This window comes from Poecile atricapillus, chromosome 25, assembly GCF_030490865.1.
Source record: "Poecile atricapillus isolate bPoeAtr1 chromosome 25, bPoeAtr1.hap1, whole genome shotgun sequence".
Classification (NCBI taxonomy): domain Eukaryota; kingdom Metazoa; phylum Chordata; class Aves; order Passeriformes; family Paridae; genus Poecile; species Poecile atricapillus.
In genome coordinates, this window is record NC_081273.1 from 2,070,361 (window position 1) to 2,086,016 (window position 15,656).

Here is a 15,656-nt window from a genome sequence, read left to right on the forward strand (position 1 = left end):
CACGGGGATGGGAACACAGGGGACACGGAGGGATGTTCTTTAATTTCTGAGCGGCTCCATGGAAATGGGGTTGCACAGAGGTCGCGGCCAGTGGGCGTCAGCGTGAGGGGGGACAGGGAATCTTGGGGTGGGACAAGGAATTCACAAGGAATGAGACCCTGGGGAGGGACAAGGAAGGTGCTCAGGGAAGGACATGAACCCTGGGGACAGAAACACTTGGGACAGATGAGGAAAAAGAGGGATGAGGGCGCTGGGGAGGGGTGAGGAGGATGCCTAAGTGGGGCAAAGATCCTGGAAACAAAGACAGTTGGGAGGAACAAGGATGCTGGGAAAGGACAAGGATGTCTGGGAGAAATGAGGCGATTGAAAGGGAAGGGGACAGCTGGCGGGGGACACGATTACATGGGGGGCACAAGGACACAGCAGATGGATGAGGGTGCTGGAGACGGGCAAGGAAAGCTGGGTGACAATGATGCCTGGAGGGAAGAGGATATGGAGGAAGGACAAGGATTTCCAGGGGATTGAGGATTGCTGAGGGAAGAGAACACTTGGGAAAAACAAGATTGCTTGGGAGGGACAAGGACAGTAGTAAGGGACAAGGAGGATGGTTGCAGGGGGATGAGGACAGTGGGGAAGGAAAAGGACACTTGGCATGAGGACAAAACAACTGATGAAGGATGAAGACACTCAGGAGGGCTGAGAAACCTGGGAATGAGGATGATTAGGAGGGACAAGGACATTTAGAAGGAGCACAAGGCCACTCAGGTGGCTTGGGAAGGATGAGAACACTTGGGAGAGACAAGGATGGACAAGGTAGGACAAGGATGCTGAGGAAGGACATGAACTATCAGAAAGCACAAGGACAGGTGGAAGGAATGGGGATAGTCAGCAGGAATGGGAATGGTCAGGGGGCCAACAACCCTAGGGAAAGATAAGGGCACAGGGTGGACAGCAGTGCTTGGGCTAGAGAAGGATAGTTAGGGGGGATGAGGATGCTGGGGAACAAGGAGGACACTGAGGAAGGACAAAGACACTTAGAGGGATGCAAACTCTTGGGGAGGATGAGGATGCTGGAGAGGAATGAAGAATTTTGGGAGGGGTGGAGCTGCTGAGGAGGGATGGGGACACTGTGGAAGAAGGAGGACAAGAACAGTGAATAAGGAGGGACACCCACCACCTTGGTGCCACCCACCCTCCGTGGGTGGCTTTTCCTAGTAAAGAGCCCCTTTTTGGGGAACTGCCTAATAAAGTTGGATTTTAGCTGAGCCAAGGGAACTCTGGCCTTGCCGTGTCCTGCGCCCTGGGGACCGCCTCGCTCCTGTCCCTCCTGTCCCCAGCTCACCGTCTTCCCTGGCCCAGGGGCTGCCAATCCCTGACCCCTGGCCACCTGGAAAGCAAAGGAAACATTTTCCAACACCCTGCCAACACCTCACCACCCGCAGTGCCCACCACCCTGGCATTGGGACACTACACACCGTTCTGTGAGCTACTGTTCATGGCTGTCTCTGTCCTGGATCTCTGTGGGACCTCCAGCACTTTCCACCAGTCCCAGGTGCTGGAGTGGACTCTGGGTGAGAAGACCTGCTCCAAGGGCGATGGTGGTGGTGAGGGACCTGCAGGGAAGAAGACAAGAGATGGTGGCATCACCATGGTGTCATGATGGAGCTGTCTTCCTTGGGGAGGTGACAATGCTCAGGGTCAGAGAGGGGATCCAGGGACCCTTCACTCACCCCCGTAGGCTCCATCGGTGTCCTCAAGGCTGCAGTAGAGGCCATCGACAGCCACAGCCAGCGCCCGGGCAAAGCTGGCATCCAGGAGGAAGGAGCCGTCACAGGAGCTCACCAAGCTGCAGCGGGTGCTGGCAAAGTTGTCCTCTGAGACAGAGCCCCAGCCGTTCAGCAGCGACCCTCCTGGAGAGCCCCTCGTTGCTGTACGCTCCTCCTCCTCCTCTTCTTCCTCCTCCTCCTCCTCCTCACCTAGCTCAGAGGCTGGTGGCCCATAGATGTAGCCGTAGGTGTGCAGTGGTGAGAAGGACCGTGGTGTGGTTGGTGCCGGGGGTCTGTGGGGAACACAGTGAGGGTACTGCTGGCACCAGGGGATGCTGCAACCATGGGAGTGTCCCAGGGGGATGGGGAATACCTGCAGCAGGCAGTGTCCTGGTCCATCTCCAGGACCTCAGCCACCTGCTGTTGTGTGAGGACCCCATCACTGAATGCTAGCGAGAGGCGCCCGGTGGCCAGGGACATGTCCTTGGGGTACCTGGTAGCCAGGAATATGTCCCTTGGGTGCCTGGTCTCCAGTGACATGTTCCTGGTGTGCCTGGTGGCCAGGGACATGTCCTTGGGGTACCTGGTGCCTGAGAGCATGTCCTGGTGACCAGTGACTGGAGACGCCTCTTCAGGATGCCTGGTGGCTGGAGATGTGTCCCTGGGGTGCCTGGTGGCTGGAGATGTGTCCCTGGGGTGCCTGGTGGCTGGAGATGTGTCCCTGGGGTGCCTGGTGGCTGGAGATGTCTCCCTGGGGTGCCTGGTGGCTGGAGATGTGTCCCTGGGGTGCCTGGTGGCTGGAGATGTCTCCCTGGGGTGCCTCAAGGCTGGTGAGATGTTTTCAGGGTACCTGCTGCACAGGGACAAGTCCCTTGTCTGCGTGGTCACCAGTGATGGCTCCCTGGGGTTCCTGGTGGCCTGAGACATGTCCTTAGAATACCTGGTTCCCAAGAACTTGTCCCTGTGGTGTTCGGAGACTGGTGACATCTTCTCAGGGTGTCTGGTGAGTGGGGATGTGTCCCTGGGGTGCCTGGTGGCTGGAGATGTGTCCCTGGGGTTCCCAGTGGCTGGCACTGTGTCGTTGGGATGCCTCAAGGCTGGTGAGATGTTTTCAGGGAACCTGCTGCACAGGGACATGTCCCTTGTGTGCATGGTCACCAGTGATGGCTCCCTGGGGTAATCATTGGCTGGGGACATGTCCTTGGCATACCTGGAGGCCAGGAACTTGTCCCTGCAGTGCCCAGTGCCTGGGGATGTGTCCTCTGGGTGCCTGCTGGCTGGGGACGGGTTCTTGGGGTGCCTGGTGGACAGTGAGGTGTCCCTCTGGCACTTGGCCACGGGTAATGGGTCTCTGGGGCACCTGGTGACCAGGGAGGTGTCCTCAGGGTGCCCGGTGGCCAAGACTGTGTCACTCTGCTGCTTGGTTGCTGGTGATGGATCCTTGTGGTGCCTGGTGGCTGGTGACATGTCCCTGGGGGTCCTGGTGACTGGCAACACATCTCTAGGATGTCTGCTGTCCAGGAACATGTCCTTGGGGTGCTCAGTGACCAAGGACATGTCCCTAGGGTTCCTGGTGGCCAGTGACACACCCCTGGGGCTTTCAGTGATTGGGGATGTGTCCCTGGGGCATCGCATGACTGGAGATGTGTCCCTGGGGATCTCAGTGACTGGGGATGTGTCCTTGGGACGCCTGGTGACCAGAGATGTGTCCCTGGGGCACATGGAGGCCGGGGACCTGCAGGTGCAAGGGACATGTTGGGTTTTGAAGCAAAGGGTTGGGTTGCAGGGCGCCCATCTTGGATGGGGGCACTCAAACTCACCGTGTCACTGGTGGGTGCCAGGCATGGGGTGGTCTCGGGGGTGTCACCGGTGACCTGGTTACACCAGAGGCCAGTGAAGTGCTGCCCCGATGTGGTTTTGGAGAGCTGAAGACCGGCAGCCGTGGGTCCCTGCTGTTCATCACGGCAGCGGCGGTGTCACCCTCATGTCCCCTTTGCTGAGGCTGCCTGGCTGCCAGCCCAAAATCTGTCCCCCACTCGCCTCCACTTCCAGTGACAGGGATGTGGCTGGGGCCAGCTATGAGCAGCGGGGTGCTGTGCACTTGATGCAGCTCTGCGAGGGGAATGAGGGACACAGAGCCATGGGCCATTACCCTGGTGTCCCCCATGTCCCCCCATGTGCCCCCCACACCCACCTCTCTTGCGTACACGCTCCCAGGGTGCTGGGTTTGGGGTGCTGGGTGAGGAATGCACCCCGGGGTGCCCCCCACCACAGCACCCCATGTCCCCAAGGGGCGGTGGGCGTCCCCCATGGAGGCTGCTGTGGATGGGGGGCGTGGGGGGGCCAAGGCTCGGCGGCTCCAAGGAGAGAGCTGGAAGAGTAAGAGAGGTCAGGGCACCCATGGGGCCACGTGTCCCCTGTCCCCTCTGTCCTTGGCTCTGTGTGTCCTCAAGTCCTTGCTGCCTGCAGACAAACAATGAGGGACACCAAGATGAGGGTGCCATAGCACCCCCAGGCATAGGGTGGGGGGTCTTGGGTACACTTTGCTGGTCCCATGGCACTCTGTGAGGGTCTTAGGCCTGGTCTGGGGGCCCTGTTGCAGCAGGTCTGGGTTCCATGGAACTGGGTGGGCATCCAATGGCATCACATAGGATGGATGGGGGTCCCACAGTGCTGGTGGGGGTTCCATGGCAGAGAGTGGAGGCTCTATGGCTCTAGGTGGGGGTCCCAAGGCTAGTGTTCACTGGAGGGGTGGGGTTCCCATGGCAGTGGGTGGGGATCCCAGTCCCCATGGGGCTCACTGGAGGGGTGGGGGTCCCTGCCATCACTGCCCAGGAGTCGGCTGCTGAGGCTGCTGCTGCTGCTGAGGTTTCGAGGGGCACAGCTGGGTTTCCAGGGACCACCAAGCCACGGCGAGTCACCAGCCATCAGTCTGCAGGGTGAGAGGTGCTGTCAGTGCATCAATCCCCACCACACCAGGGGTCTGCCGTGTCCCCCACCCCATGGCCTCTCACCTGTGGCGGGCTGCGGCGTCCTGGCTGGCACGGCGCTGGCAGAGGAGGAGGAGGAGGGCAAGTAAGGCCAGCCAGAGCATGGAACCAGCGGCTGCGATGACAGCAGGCTGCCGCAGTGCCTGGACCACCCTGCTGCTCCCTGCTGTCAGCCCTGCAAGGGTTCCATCAGTGTCACTTCACATCACCACTTGGACCCCCACCCGCACCCCACCTCGCTCTCCATCTCCTACCCAGGACTCCACACGTGGCATTGCTGGGAACCCCCAGCCCTGCGCTGTTGAAAGCTGCCACCTGGACACAGAATTCGGTCCCGGGGTGTGGGAGGAGGTTTTCCAGGCGGCGGGTGGCTCCATCCACTGTCCTGTTGGTGGGATGCTGCCAGCCCTCACCCATTGACCAGACCTGGCAGACACCAAGAGGATGTGTCCCCTTAGATGATTAGCTTTGATGGCCCCCTGTGGATGGACACCCTGGGATGGACCCCTTCAGATGAACATCCCTTGATAGACCCCCATTGGTTCCCCCATGGATAGATTCACTTGGATGGGTGCCCTTAGATGAATTTCCTTGATGGACTCCCCTTTGGATGCTCCCCTGCATGCTCCTAGGATGAACCTCCTTGGGTGAATACTTCTTGGATGGACCCCCATTGATGCATCCCTCTTTGGATGGACCCCCTTGGCTGAATCCCCTAGGCTGGACTCCTTTGGATGAATTCCCTTGGATGCCACTAGACAGATGCCCTGGGATGGACCTCCACCCTGGTTAGATGAACCTTTTGGATGACCCCTTATGTTGAGATGGAGGTTAGACTGGATAGACTGGATAGACTCCTTGGATGGTTCCCCCCTTGGGTAGACCCCCGCCTTTGACAGGCTCCCTTTTTGGATGGATCTCCTTGGACTGACCCTGCTTGGCCAGAAGACCCCAGCCCTGCCCCCCTGCCCCATTGCCCCAGACCTGGTATCCCCGGATGACGCCATTGTGTGCTTCAGGAGGAGGTGGCTCCCAGCTCACGACCACAGTGCCGTTCCCAGTCTCAGTCTGGCTGACGGTGACACGCTGGGGCGCTGCACTGGGCACTGCCGGGACAGGGATGCTGAGACCCCAGCTGACCTCCCCATCCTCCACCCAGACATCCTGGGGGACACACAACACACCTTCCTCAGGTATCCAGAGGTGCCTGCTGTTGCTGTCTGAGCCCTGGGTCCCTCCAGTGTAGGGTCGGACCTTGAACTCGTACTTGTAGCCCCTGCGGAGCGCAGGGATGATGGCGCTGAGCTCCCTGCCTGCGTCATGTTGGAGCCAGGAGGTGGTGACCGGGAGCAGGCTGCGGTACAGCACCACGTAGCCCACAGGCACTGGCACCGGCATCAGCAGCTGAGGGAGATGGGAAGAATTCCAAGTCGAGGTGGCACATGGGGATATTCCCATTTCCCATATCCCATTCCCCCTCCCCTGGGGGCAGCTGAGCGTCACACCAACCTGCCAGCGGAGCTGGACAGCAGCAGTGGGCAGTGCAGTGCCGTTGTCCAGGTGCAGCCGCACAGCCAGCAGGTCCCGTGGTGCAGCCTCCTGCTGGCCCGTTGCCAGCCGGTCTGTGAGGCAGAAGAAGGTGAATGGCAGCACCAGGCAGGACCAAGGTCTCCTGGCAGCTGCCCAGACACCTACCTCAGATACCTGCACATGGAGATCCTGATGTCTACCTGGATGGACTTACTCAAATGAACTATTTTGGACAGACACCCTTTGATGGGTCTGTCTTGAATGGACCCCTCTTGGATGGGCTCCTTTTGATGTGTTGTCCCTGGGGACATGGGATGGGATCCCATGATACACCCCCATGATATGTCCCTCTTAGATGGACACTTTGGATGGATATTTCTTGTTCTATCCCCCTTTAATGTACTTCCACCTTGCATAGATCCCCTTAAATGGATCCTCTTGGAGGAACCAGGTTGGCTGGATCCCCTTTAGGTGGGTGATCTTGAATCTTGGACAGACTCCCACCTCAATGCATTTCCTTAGATGGATCCCCTTACATGAACCTTCTTGGATGAAACTCTTGGATGGATCCTGTTGGATGGATGTGTTTAGATGGACCTGCCTTTGGAAATGCCCCCTCTGATGGATCACCTCAAATGACTCAGCTGGATGGACTTTCATCTGATGGGTGATGGATGGCCTTGGATGGATCCCCTGGACAGACCACCCTTGGATAGCCCCCTTGGATGAACCCCATTAGATGGATCCCCTTGCATGAACCCCAAGATGGCCCTGGGTGCCTGTGATGGTGGAGGCCACGGAGGTCCCACCACTGACCCTCCACGTGAAGGAAGGTGGTGGCGGCGGCGGTGCCCAGCTGGCTCTGTGCTGTACACACGTACGCGCCGGCATCGGCAGACGTCACGGCATAGAGGCGCAGAGTGTGCTCCCGGTCCACCTCGTGCCTGCAGGTCACCAGCTCTCCATCAGCCTCATCCTCACACCAGGGATGGGCCACCTCCCCCCTGCCACCACCTACCTGCCCCAGGGCAGGTCTCCATGCTCCTTGTGCCACTGCACCTGTGGCGCTGGGTCACCTCGGGCACTGCAACCCAGCTCCACAGTGCTGCCAGCCGCCGCCACGGCGTCGCTTGGGTGCCGCACAATGCTCGGCTTCTCTGCGGGGGAAATCACGCACGTGACACCGTGGCTGGGTGTGACGTGCCCACCGCCCGTGGGAGACCCTTGGCTTACCCAGCACGGAGACACGGGCACCCCGGCTCTCCCTCTTGCCTGCCGCATTGGCTGCCACACAGATGTAGAGACCGGAGTCGCTCCGTTGCGCCGATGCCACCTGCAACTTCCCCTTGGTGACCACGTACCTGCCACCTACCAAGTCCAAGGTCACCCCGTCCTTCTTCCAGGTAACGTAGGGTTCGGGGTACCCCAAGGGGGGGACACAATCCAGCTCCAATGCTTGCCCCGCCGTGGTCACCAAATCACCTGGCTGCAGGCGGAAATTGTCCCGCAGCACTGCGGTGGGGAGGACACATTGTGGGTGGGGGGAACAGGATTTTCTGGTGTCTTCTGCATCAGTCACCCACCAGGTGTTCTTACCAGCTGGAGTTTGGGGTGCCGTGGCCATGCTGGGGAGGTGGCAGCCTGTCGGGTGACAAGGAGGTGGGGGAATGCCAATAGGTGCCCCAAGTGGGCATGGTCTCAGATCCGGGGTAGGGCAGAGGGAAGAGCTGAGTGGGTTTTGGCCCCCATGGGCTGCACTCACCTCCGTGGTGCAGGGCAGCGAGGCAGAGCCCCAGGCCCAGTGCTGTCTCCCAGCCGCCCGCCATGCCGGCCCTGGCCAGCCTTCCCGTTTCCTCCCGAAATCCCGGTTCCTCCCTGCCAGCACCGGGGCTGGATCCGGCTCCGGATGGGGGGGTACAATAGCCGGATGTGGGGGCCAGGAAATGCCGAAGGGGGGAAGGTGACGGTGGCCACAAACAGCTCAGCCGTCCTGTGGCAGTGGGAGTGCCTGGCCACGGTGGCACTGGCAGCACCCGGAGACAGTAGAGTGGGGGACACCGGCGGTTAATGAATTTAATTAGTCAGAATAAATTCCCTTTCTCCTTCGCCATGTTCAGAGGAAGACAAATTAATAAGAAATGGGCTCTCAGCTGAGGACACCATCAGTAGGCACCAGAGGGAAACAGTCTAAGGTCTCCCAAACACTTCAAGTGCTGGTTTGAGTGCCACCCAGGTACATGGGGTTTGTGTGGTCTTGCCTGTCAGCCACTTCTCATGTGTCCCCCCACCCTGGGGGACCCCTGTCCCACAAAGACACCCAAGGGTGCCACCACCAGACGGGTAGTACGTTTAGTTTATTGGTTAGTAGTGCACCCCGAGCACTCCGGGGTGCCCCGGCACCCACCCCGGGTGCCCCAGGGCCCGGCTTGGCCAGCCACTCTGTGCTTTTCATCCTAAACCTATTTCCCATGAAGGCTTGGGGAGAGACAGCGTTGTGTGCCCCAAAACTGGGGGATTTTCACAGAAAATCCTACCGTGGCAAAGGGGCAATGCTTGGGCCTGGGCTTCCAGCCCACGTTTAGGGGACATTGCAGCTGGGGAGCTGGGGGGCAGGAGGGAGCCCCCTGTTTAGACCACCTGATGCATGTTGCACCCTTGGGCGAGCTTGTGCCAGTGCATGTCCTGCTCCATGCATGGGGGGTGTGCCACGGCGGGTGGGCACCGTGTTCTTTCACACAGGTGTGCACATGTGGCTGCTGGGCGTGCAGTGTGTGTGCTCCTCGTGCACGCTCCAGTCATGCTCAGCTCTTTGTGCTCGCTCTCTCCACATCCACCACACACACTCTGTGCAAGCGCAGCACACACACTCTGCACGCTCACTGCAGGCTCCACGCATGCCCTGTGCCAGCACTGCAGACTCATTCTTGCACATGCTCTGAGCACACTCAGCTGCTCGCTTTGTGCACACTTTCCACACGCACCATGCACGCTCTGCGTGTGCTTGGTGCAAGCACTGCACACAGCCTCCCTGCTCCCGCTCTTTGCACACTCACCACGTGCTGCATGCATGTCCTGTGCAAATGCTGTGTGCATGTTCACTCCACGTGCTCCGTGCACACTCTGCACAGGTGCTCTCTGCATGGACTCTCTCTGCACACTCTGTGCACACTTGGAACACACACCAGTGCTGGCACGCTCACAAAGGCCACGCTGGTTCAGTGGACACTGCACACTCCATGCACACTCTGTGCACACTCTGTGCAGTGTGTGCTCTCTCTGCGGGCTCCACGTGTTCTCTTGCATGCTCTGTGCATCCTCTTTGCACGCTGTGTGCACACTTGCTGCACACGTGCCTGCCCCCACGCACCGTGTGTGCACAGTCCATGCGCCCTCCTGCACGCTCCATGCATGCTTCCTCTGTGCAGCGCTCCAACGCTCTCTCTGCATGCTCCATGCACACCCTCTGGCACACTCTCTCCGTGCAATGATTGCATGTTCTCTCTGCACACACATGTGTGCTTTCTGCACGCTCCCTGCACACTCGTCCCGGCGAGAAAGCCATTAAAGCGATGCCCCAGGAAGATGGGGGACGGAAGAGGGGGGCTCTGGGTGGGATCAATAGGAAATTAGTGACTTTACGCCGAGCAGAATGACGCCCAGTGGTGGGAGCAGGGCTGTGCCGGTGTCCCCGCTTGCTCGGTGGCGGAAATGTGGCCGTGCTGGTGTCCCTGCTCACTTGCACGCTGCCACCAAAGCGCGCACAGTCCCCCCTGCTCAGGCACTGATCTCCACGGCGTTGGCCTCCTCCTGCTCCCGGATAACGTGGACGCCGGCAGTCCGCAGCAGCCGTGGGGCGCCGCGGGAACGTGCCGGCGAACCCGGTGGTGACCTGTGGGTCCGCGTCGAGGCGGGCGAGCGGGCTGGCGAGCGATGGTAACGGCGAGTCGAACGCCCCACTGGTCCTGGCGAGCGTCCGGCTGCTGGTACTGGAGAACTGGTGTAGCCTGGTTCAACTGTGCTGCGGGGTTCAGGCAATGAATCCTCCTCTGCCTCTGGCGAGTCCTGCCAAAAGCCAAGAGCAGAAGAACGTGGGACATGTGCAAGACCCAGTGCTGGGACACTGCTGATGTGCTACTGGTGCTACTGGTGCTACTGGCTCTCACCTTATCTTTAAGGATGTACAAAGCCACTGGGTTCTTGCGCTCGTGCTCGCCGCTCCGTGGGATGCCTTCGGCTGTGTGGAAGCAAGGTGCTGCTCACCATGCCAGGAGCACTGGTGATCCCCCAACCCACCACCGCCTCGCTGAGGACAGCACTCACCCTCGTGCTTCAGGCGCTCCTCATCCTGCTCTGCGTAGTCAGAGGTTGGTTGTGTCTCCGCTTGTCGCTTCTCCCTGGAAAGGGATAGGGGATGGGGCAGCAGTGGCTTTGTGTTAGAGGCGATGGGGGAGCTGCCTATGGCTCATCCAGGGAAGGGTCAAGTGCTGCAGGGAGAGAGAGATGGGACAGGAAGGGACAGGATGGCATGGCATGGGATAGAAAAGGATGAGATGGAACAGAATAGGACAAGATGGGATGAGATGATGGGATAGAATAGAATAGATTAGTACAGGAGAGATGGATCAAGGTGGGATGGGATGGGATGGGATGGGATGGGATGGGATGGGATGGGATGGGATGGGATGGGATGGGATGGGATGGGATGGGATGGGATGGGATGGGATGGGATGGGATGGGATGGGATGGGATGGGACGGCACAGCACGGTATGACATGGGGTAGGATGTGTCGAGATGAGATGAGATGAGATGAGATAGGATGGTATGGGACGGCACAAGATAGGATGGGAAGAGATGAAATGGGACAAAATGGGATGGGACAAGGCAGGATGGGACAAGATTGTACAACCCCTCTTGTCTCCCATGTTATCCCCACACGTACTTTTTGGAGGGTTTCCAGCAGGCACAAACTGTCACCAGGGTGACAAGGAGGAAGATGCCGCCTGTGGACAGGATGATATAGAGAGAGCTCCGGCCTGCAGGAGAGGAATGAGGGCGGACAACCCCCCAGAAATTTTAGCTGAAAGCATCTGCAAGGGATGGCCAAACCTGGGAGTGCAGGAGGGGAGAAAGGGTGGCTTACGGTAAACTGTGAGCTTCACGGGGATACTGCGGCCATGGCTGATGGGGTTCTCCACCAGGCAGCTGTAGACGTCATCGTCAGCCATGAGAACACGGGTGATGGTGAGGATCTTCTGGTCAGGGGAGAGGAGCAGGCGGGAGTCGTTGCTCAGCGGCCGCCCGTCCTTCAGCCAGGTGTAGGTGGGCTTGGTGCCATTCTCATGTGAGCAGTTGAGGGTGAAGAACTCACTGAGCTCCAGCACCGTTGAGGAGGCCACCAGCACTTGTGGTTTTGAGATTGGAACTGTGGGCAAGTAGAGGAACCACGGTGATGCCATGTCTCAGGGGACAGATGGGCTCAGGGGACAGGAAGAGAGACATCAAAATCGCACCAGCTTGACTACATAGGGTGGTTGAAACCCCCCAAACCACCTCCCAGTTGGAAAAAGCCCTCCCAGTATGTGGTCAGGGAAGACATCCCATGGATAACTCAGTCTCCACTGGGTGTCCTTCTTGCCCTTACTGTCCACGGTGAGGTTGATGGTCTTCTCGCCAGTGAAAGTGTCGTCAGTGATGGACACCTCCACCTCGTAAGCGCCTTCATCAGCCAACTGCAAGGGGCTGATGAGCAGCGAGCCGTTCTCCAGCACCCGGATGCGGTCGCGGTAGTCGGGTCGGAGGTTGCCAATGATCTCGGTGCCGATGGACTGGACGACGGTGACAGGTTTGTCCCTCTTCAGCTGCCACTTGACCACTGGCTTGTCAGCGCTGGCGCTGGCGTAGCGCACTGACAGCAGCGCCGCTTTGCCCGCCGTGCCACGGACGAGTGGCGTGGGGCTGGTGATGTTCACCCCTGCCAGCAGACCTTGGGGTGTGGGGAGAGACAGTGGAGTGCCGAGCATGGAGAAAACAGGGAAACCCCAAGCTGGAGCTGTGCTGAGCACCCCCAAGGTGCCCAACTTGGTTCTGGAACCTTTGCAAAGATGCACGCGTGACCCCAAAAGTGCATGAGTGGTAGGAGCCTTCCTACACTCAGATCAGTGCAACATGTAAAAATGAAGGAATCACCCCCAAAACGGCTTTGGGCATGGGAGGTGGGTCAATGCAACCTCCTGTGAAGATGCATTATCACCCCTCAAAGCTGCATTAGGGATGGGAGTGCTCCTGCAGCCAGGTTAATGTAACCAAACCTTTGCAAAAAGGCATGCATCACCCCAAAAATGCAAGGGAGAGGTGTGGACGGCATACATCCTGTTGCTGGGTTCTGCAAAAATGCATGTGGGTGCCCCCAAAATGTGCAGGCCTTGGGTAGGAGCTCTCCTGCACCTGTGTCAATGCAACCCTTGGCAGAAATTCGTCTATCACCCCCAAACATGCAGGGGGAGTGCTCCTGCAGCTAGGTCGATGCAAAAATGCAGACTTCACTTGCAGAAATGCAGGGGGTGGGAGGCAGGTCAAGGCAGCTCTTGGCTAAGCTGTGTCATTGCCCTGCAAAAGCTGCCTGGGGAGTGAGAGACGCCAGTGCTTGGATCAGTGCAGTGTTTTGCAAAGATACCTTAATTCCCCCAAAAATGGTGGGGGGAAGGATTTTGTCCCACCCCCATCTACGTTGGATGTTCCTGTCTAGACAAAGCCCCCTCAGATGCAAAACCGCATCACGAGAGTCTGTGCACGTGCATTGCTCCTCATCGCTGGTTTTAAGCCAAAAAAGGCAGGGAAGAATGTAAAAACATGATTTTCTGGGGGAGGGAACTCCCCAAAACACTCTCCCTCCCCAAAATACCATAGCATCACCCTCCTGACATCCCAGAGGTCCCATTCGTGAGCCCCCCATATGGATACCATCATCAGCAGTGAACAAACCCCATATTGAAGAGGAGGGGAGAGTGGGAAAACCAGCTGGGCAGGGTGAAGCAGGAGCAAGAAAGGCCTTAAACAAGCCCGAAAAGTCATGGGACCTATTGGTATGCAGCATCCGTCCGTCCGTCCTCCCCGGCAGCGCCGCGCTCGGCCCCACAAACATGTCCTGACTCGCCAAATTTAGGGGAACCCTCACCCCAGGGGGAAGGCCAAGGCATGGGAAGGGGATGTGGCCTTCTATGCATCCTTGCCCCCTCCCTGTGCACCACCAAATCGCTGCTCTTTAACTGTTTCTTCCCTTTATTTAACCCTATTCCTAATTTTTCCTCCACTTGGGATAAAAAAATTGGGAGTTCATTAATAAATCGGGAAACGTTCCGTTTTCCTACAGCATCCTTGGCTTAGGGATGGAGATCTCCCAGCCCCTTTCAGTGGCTTTTGTTGAAAAAAGCCCACCAAAAATCCTCATTTTCACACTATTTCGTAGCACAATCCCTTTTTTTTAAAAAAAAAAAAACAACAAAACCCAAACAACAAAAAAACCCAGCAGCATTTTTGGGGTGCCCTGGCCACAGCCCTGTTTTTTAGAGTCTTAATCAAAGCCAGCAAAGAACCCAGATGGTTTTGTTTTTCATCCTTCACCTCATCTGAAGGGAAATGGGGCCTCCCCAGGGCTGCTTTTGGGTGCAAACTTTGGTAAAGTGGAACAAAATTGCTGAAGGTTATTTTCAGTCTTGCCAGACCTGGGATAGGGGAGTTTGGGACTCATTGAATTCCAAAATGTGAGAATTTAGAGAAAAAATGATGGAGAAAACTGGGGTTGTAGTGGGATGAGGCAAGCCTAGAAATGGGGTGAAAAATGACGTTTTAAGGAAAGGTGAAGAATGGGTAAGGGAAAATATTTGGAGATGCTAAAAAATGAGGAAAAAATGGGATATGGGAAAGAAAAAAAATGGGGAGAAGCTCAGGGTGGGGGCGGTGCCAAATCCTCCCCCACATCAGGACCTGCTTGGCTCCAGAAAATTGTTTTCCCCAGTTTTCTATTCCAATTTTGCCCCCTTTTTTCCCAGCTCCCGAGCAGAGGGTACGCTCGACAGTGCAACAACCCTCCCTCCAACCCCCCCCGTAGGGTATCACCACCCTCATCACCCCCCCCGGCCTTCGTCCTCCATCTGGATACCCCCAAGACCCATGGAAAAAACGGGAAAAGTGTGGAAAAATGGGAAAATTCCCTACCTGCGTGCAGCGCCAGAAGCCAGGTCACCGGCAGCAAGCAGGGGGGAGCGGGGTGGCCCCGCGGGGCAGCCGGCGCTCCCCACATTTCGGGCAGGCTCGCCCCCCGAATTGCTCCGCTTCCCCACTCTGGGCACGTCCCTCGGAGCTCCCGGCTTGGCGCTTCGCCCGGCTAATTTATTTTTTTCCCTTCTTTTTTTTTTTTTTTTTTTTTTTTTTTTCTTTTTCTTTTCTGTTCTGTCCCTTCTCAATAGAGCCCTGTGTCCTGGTGGCTTTCGCCTCCTCGGCGGCCTCGAGCTGACATTTATTTGAGGAAAAACCACTCAGATTTGCAATTTTTTCCCCGGTTACAGACCCCCAGTTCAATGCTTTGCCAGTCCCCGGGACACGCTTGGGGTGGGGGGCATCCTCATGGAGCACAACTAAGATTTGCCATCCCCTCTGCGGACAATCCAATGGGGTTTTGGGCTCTGAACATCCCATTAAGCTAAACCGAGGTTTTCTTTAGGAGAGATAATTTGCAAAGCTGAACCCCCACCCCCAAAGGAGCTCCCCCTCGCTTTTTTTCCCCCCTCTTCCCAGGCTCTAAAACGAAGGTCGGTGGCATGCAGGCTTCATTCCAACTCCATGCCAATTAGCACTGGTTCCCCGGGCATCGCTGAATAGGGCAGCGGGATGTGAGGCAGGATGCCCGGAGCCACTTCCCACCCCCCTCCCGAGGCCTGCCGAGCTCATCACCCCAGTGAGCCACCGTCCACACCCCCGGAGGTTCTCTGGCCCCCCAAGGGGGTCGATGCCTCCAAGGATCCAGTCCCAGAGAGAGGGAGATGCTTTGGGGGAGATGCGTTATGGGGAGATGGGACAGGGCTGGGGCTTGGGGGACTTTGGGGAGGGCGCTATAGGGACACGCTACAAGGAGGGGTGTGGGGGGTGCTACAGGAAGAGGCTTTCAGGGAGTTTTGCGGAGACATTAAGGGGGGAAGACTCGTAAGGCAGATGCTTTGGGGTCACTCTGTGGGGAGGTGCTTTGGGTGGATGCTGTGTGGAGATGTAAGGGGATACTCGGAGGGGGTCAGGGATGCTGTGGTGAGACACTATAAGGATATCTGGGAGTGACTCGCACGGGGATCCTCTGTGTGGGGTGTTCCAGGGATGCTC

At 58.0% G+C, this 15,656-nt stretch overlaps 2 protein-coding genes across 8 annotated transcripts; both read right to left on the reverse strand.

The window, feature by feature from the left end:
- Positions 1–23: 23 nt before the first annotated feature.
- On the reverse strand, positions 24–8,161 carry ROBO4 (roundabout guidance receptor 4). 6 transcript variants are annotated; one of them, XM_058857058.1, is made up of 20 exons: positions 8,049–8,161; positions 7,883–7,927; positions 7,520–7,798; positions 7,305–7,443; positions 7,103–7,230; positions 6,266–6,378; positions 5,941–6,160; positions 5,741–5,862; positions 5,011–5,182; positions 4,781–4,931; positions 4,568–4,698; positions 3,961–4,137; positions 3,587–3,878; positions 2,977–3,501; positions 2,707–2,886; positions 2,350–2,619; positions 2,140–2,280; positions 1,731–2,059; positions 1,476–1,613; positions 24–1,387 (listed from the first exon to the last, which is right to left on the reverse strand). In XM_058857058.1, the coding sequence occupies exons 1-20, from the start codon at positions 8,110–8,112 to the stop codon at positions 1,242–1,244; spliced, it is 3,762 nt and encodes a 1,253-aa protein (XP_058713041.1). In that variant the 5' UTR covers positions 8,113–8,161; the 3' UTR covers positions 24–1,241. The 6 variants fall into 6 exon arrangements, with proteins under 6 accessions (XP_058713041.1, XP_058713040.1, XP_058713042.1 ...); XM_058857057.1 differs by having other exon boundaries at positions 2,350–2,616; positions 2,707–2,889; XM_058857059.1 differs by having other exon boundaries at positions 2,140–2,259; positions 2,707–2,889.
- Positions 8,162–8,621: 460 nt separating this feature from the next.
- On the reverse strand, positions 8,622–14,751 carry HEPACAM (hepatic and glial cell adhesion molecule). Of its 2 annotated transcripts, XM_058857123.1 has the most exons (7): positions 14,502–14,751; positions 11,929–12,270; positions 11,428–11,709; positions 11,227–11,320; positions 10,607–10,680; positions 10,450–10,520; positions 9,932–10,348 (listed from the first exon to the last, which is right to left on the reverse strand). In XM_058857123.1, the coding sequence occupies exons 1-7, from the start codon at positions 14,584–14,586 to the stop codon at positions 10,061–10,063; spliced, it is 1,236 nt and encodes a 411-aa protein (XP_058713106.1). In that variant the 5' UTR covers positions 14,587–14,751; the 3' UTR covers positions 9,932–10,060. The 2 variants fall into 2 exon arrangements, with proteins under 2 accessions (XP_058713105.1, XP_058713106.1); XM_058857122.1 differs by having other exon boundaries at positions 8,622–10,520.
- Positions 14,752–15,656: the final 905 nt, after the last annotated feature.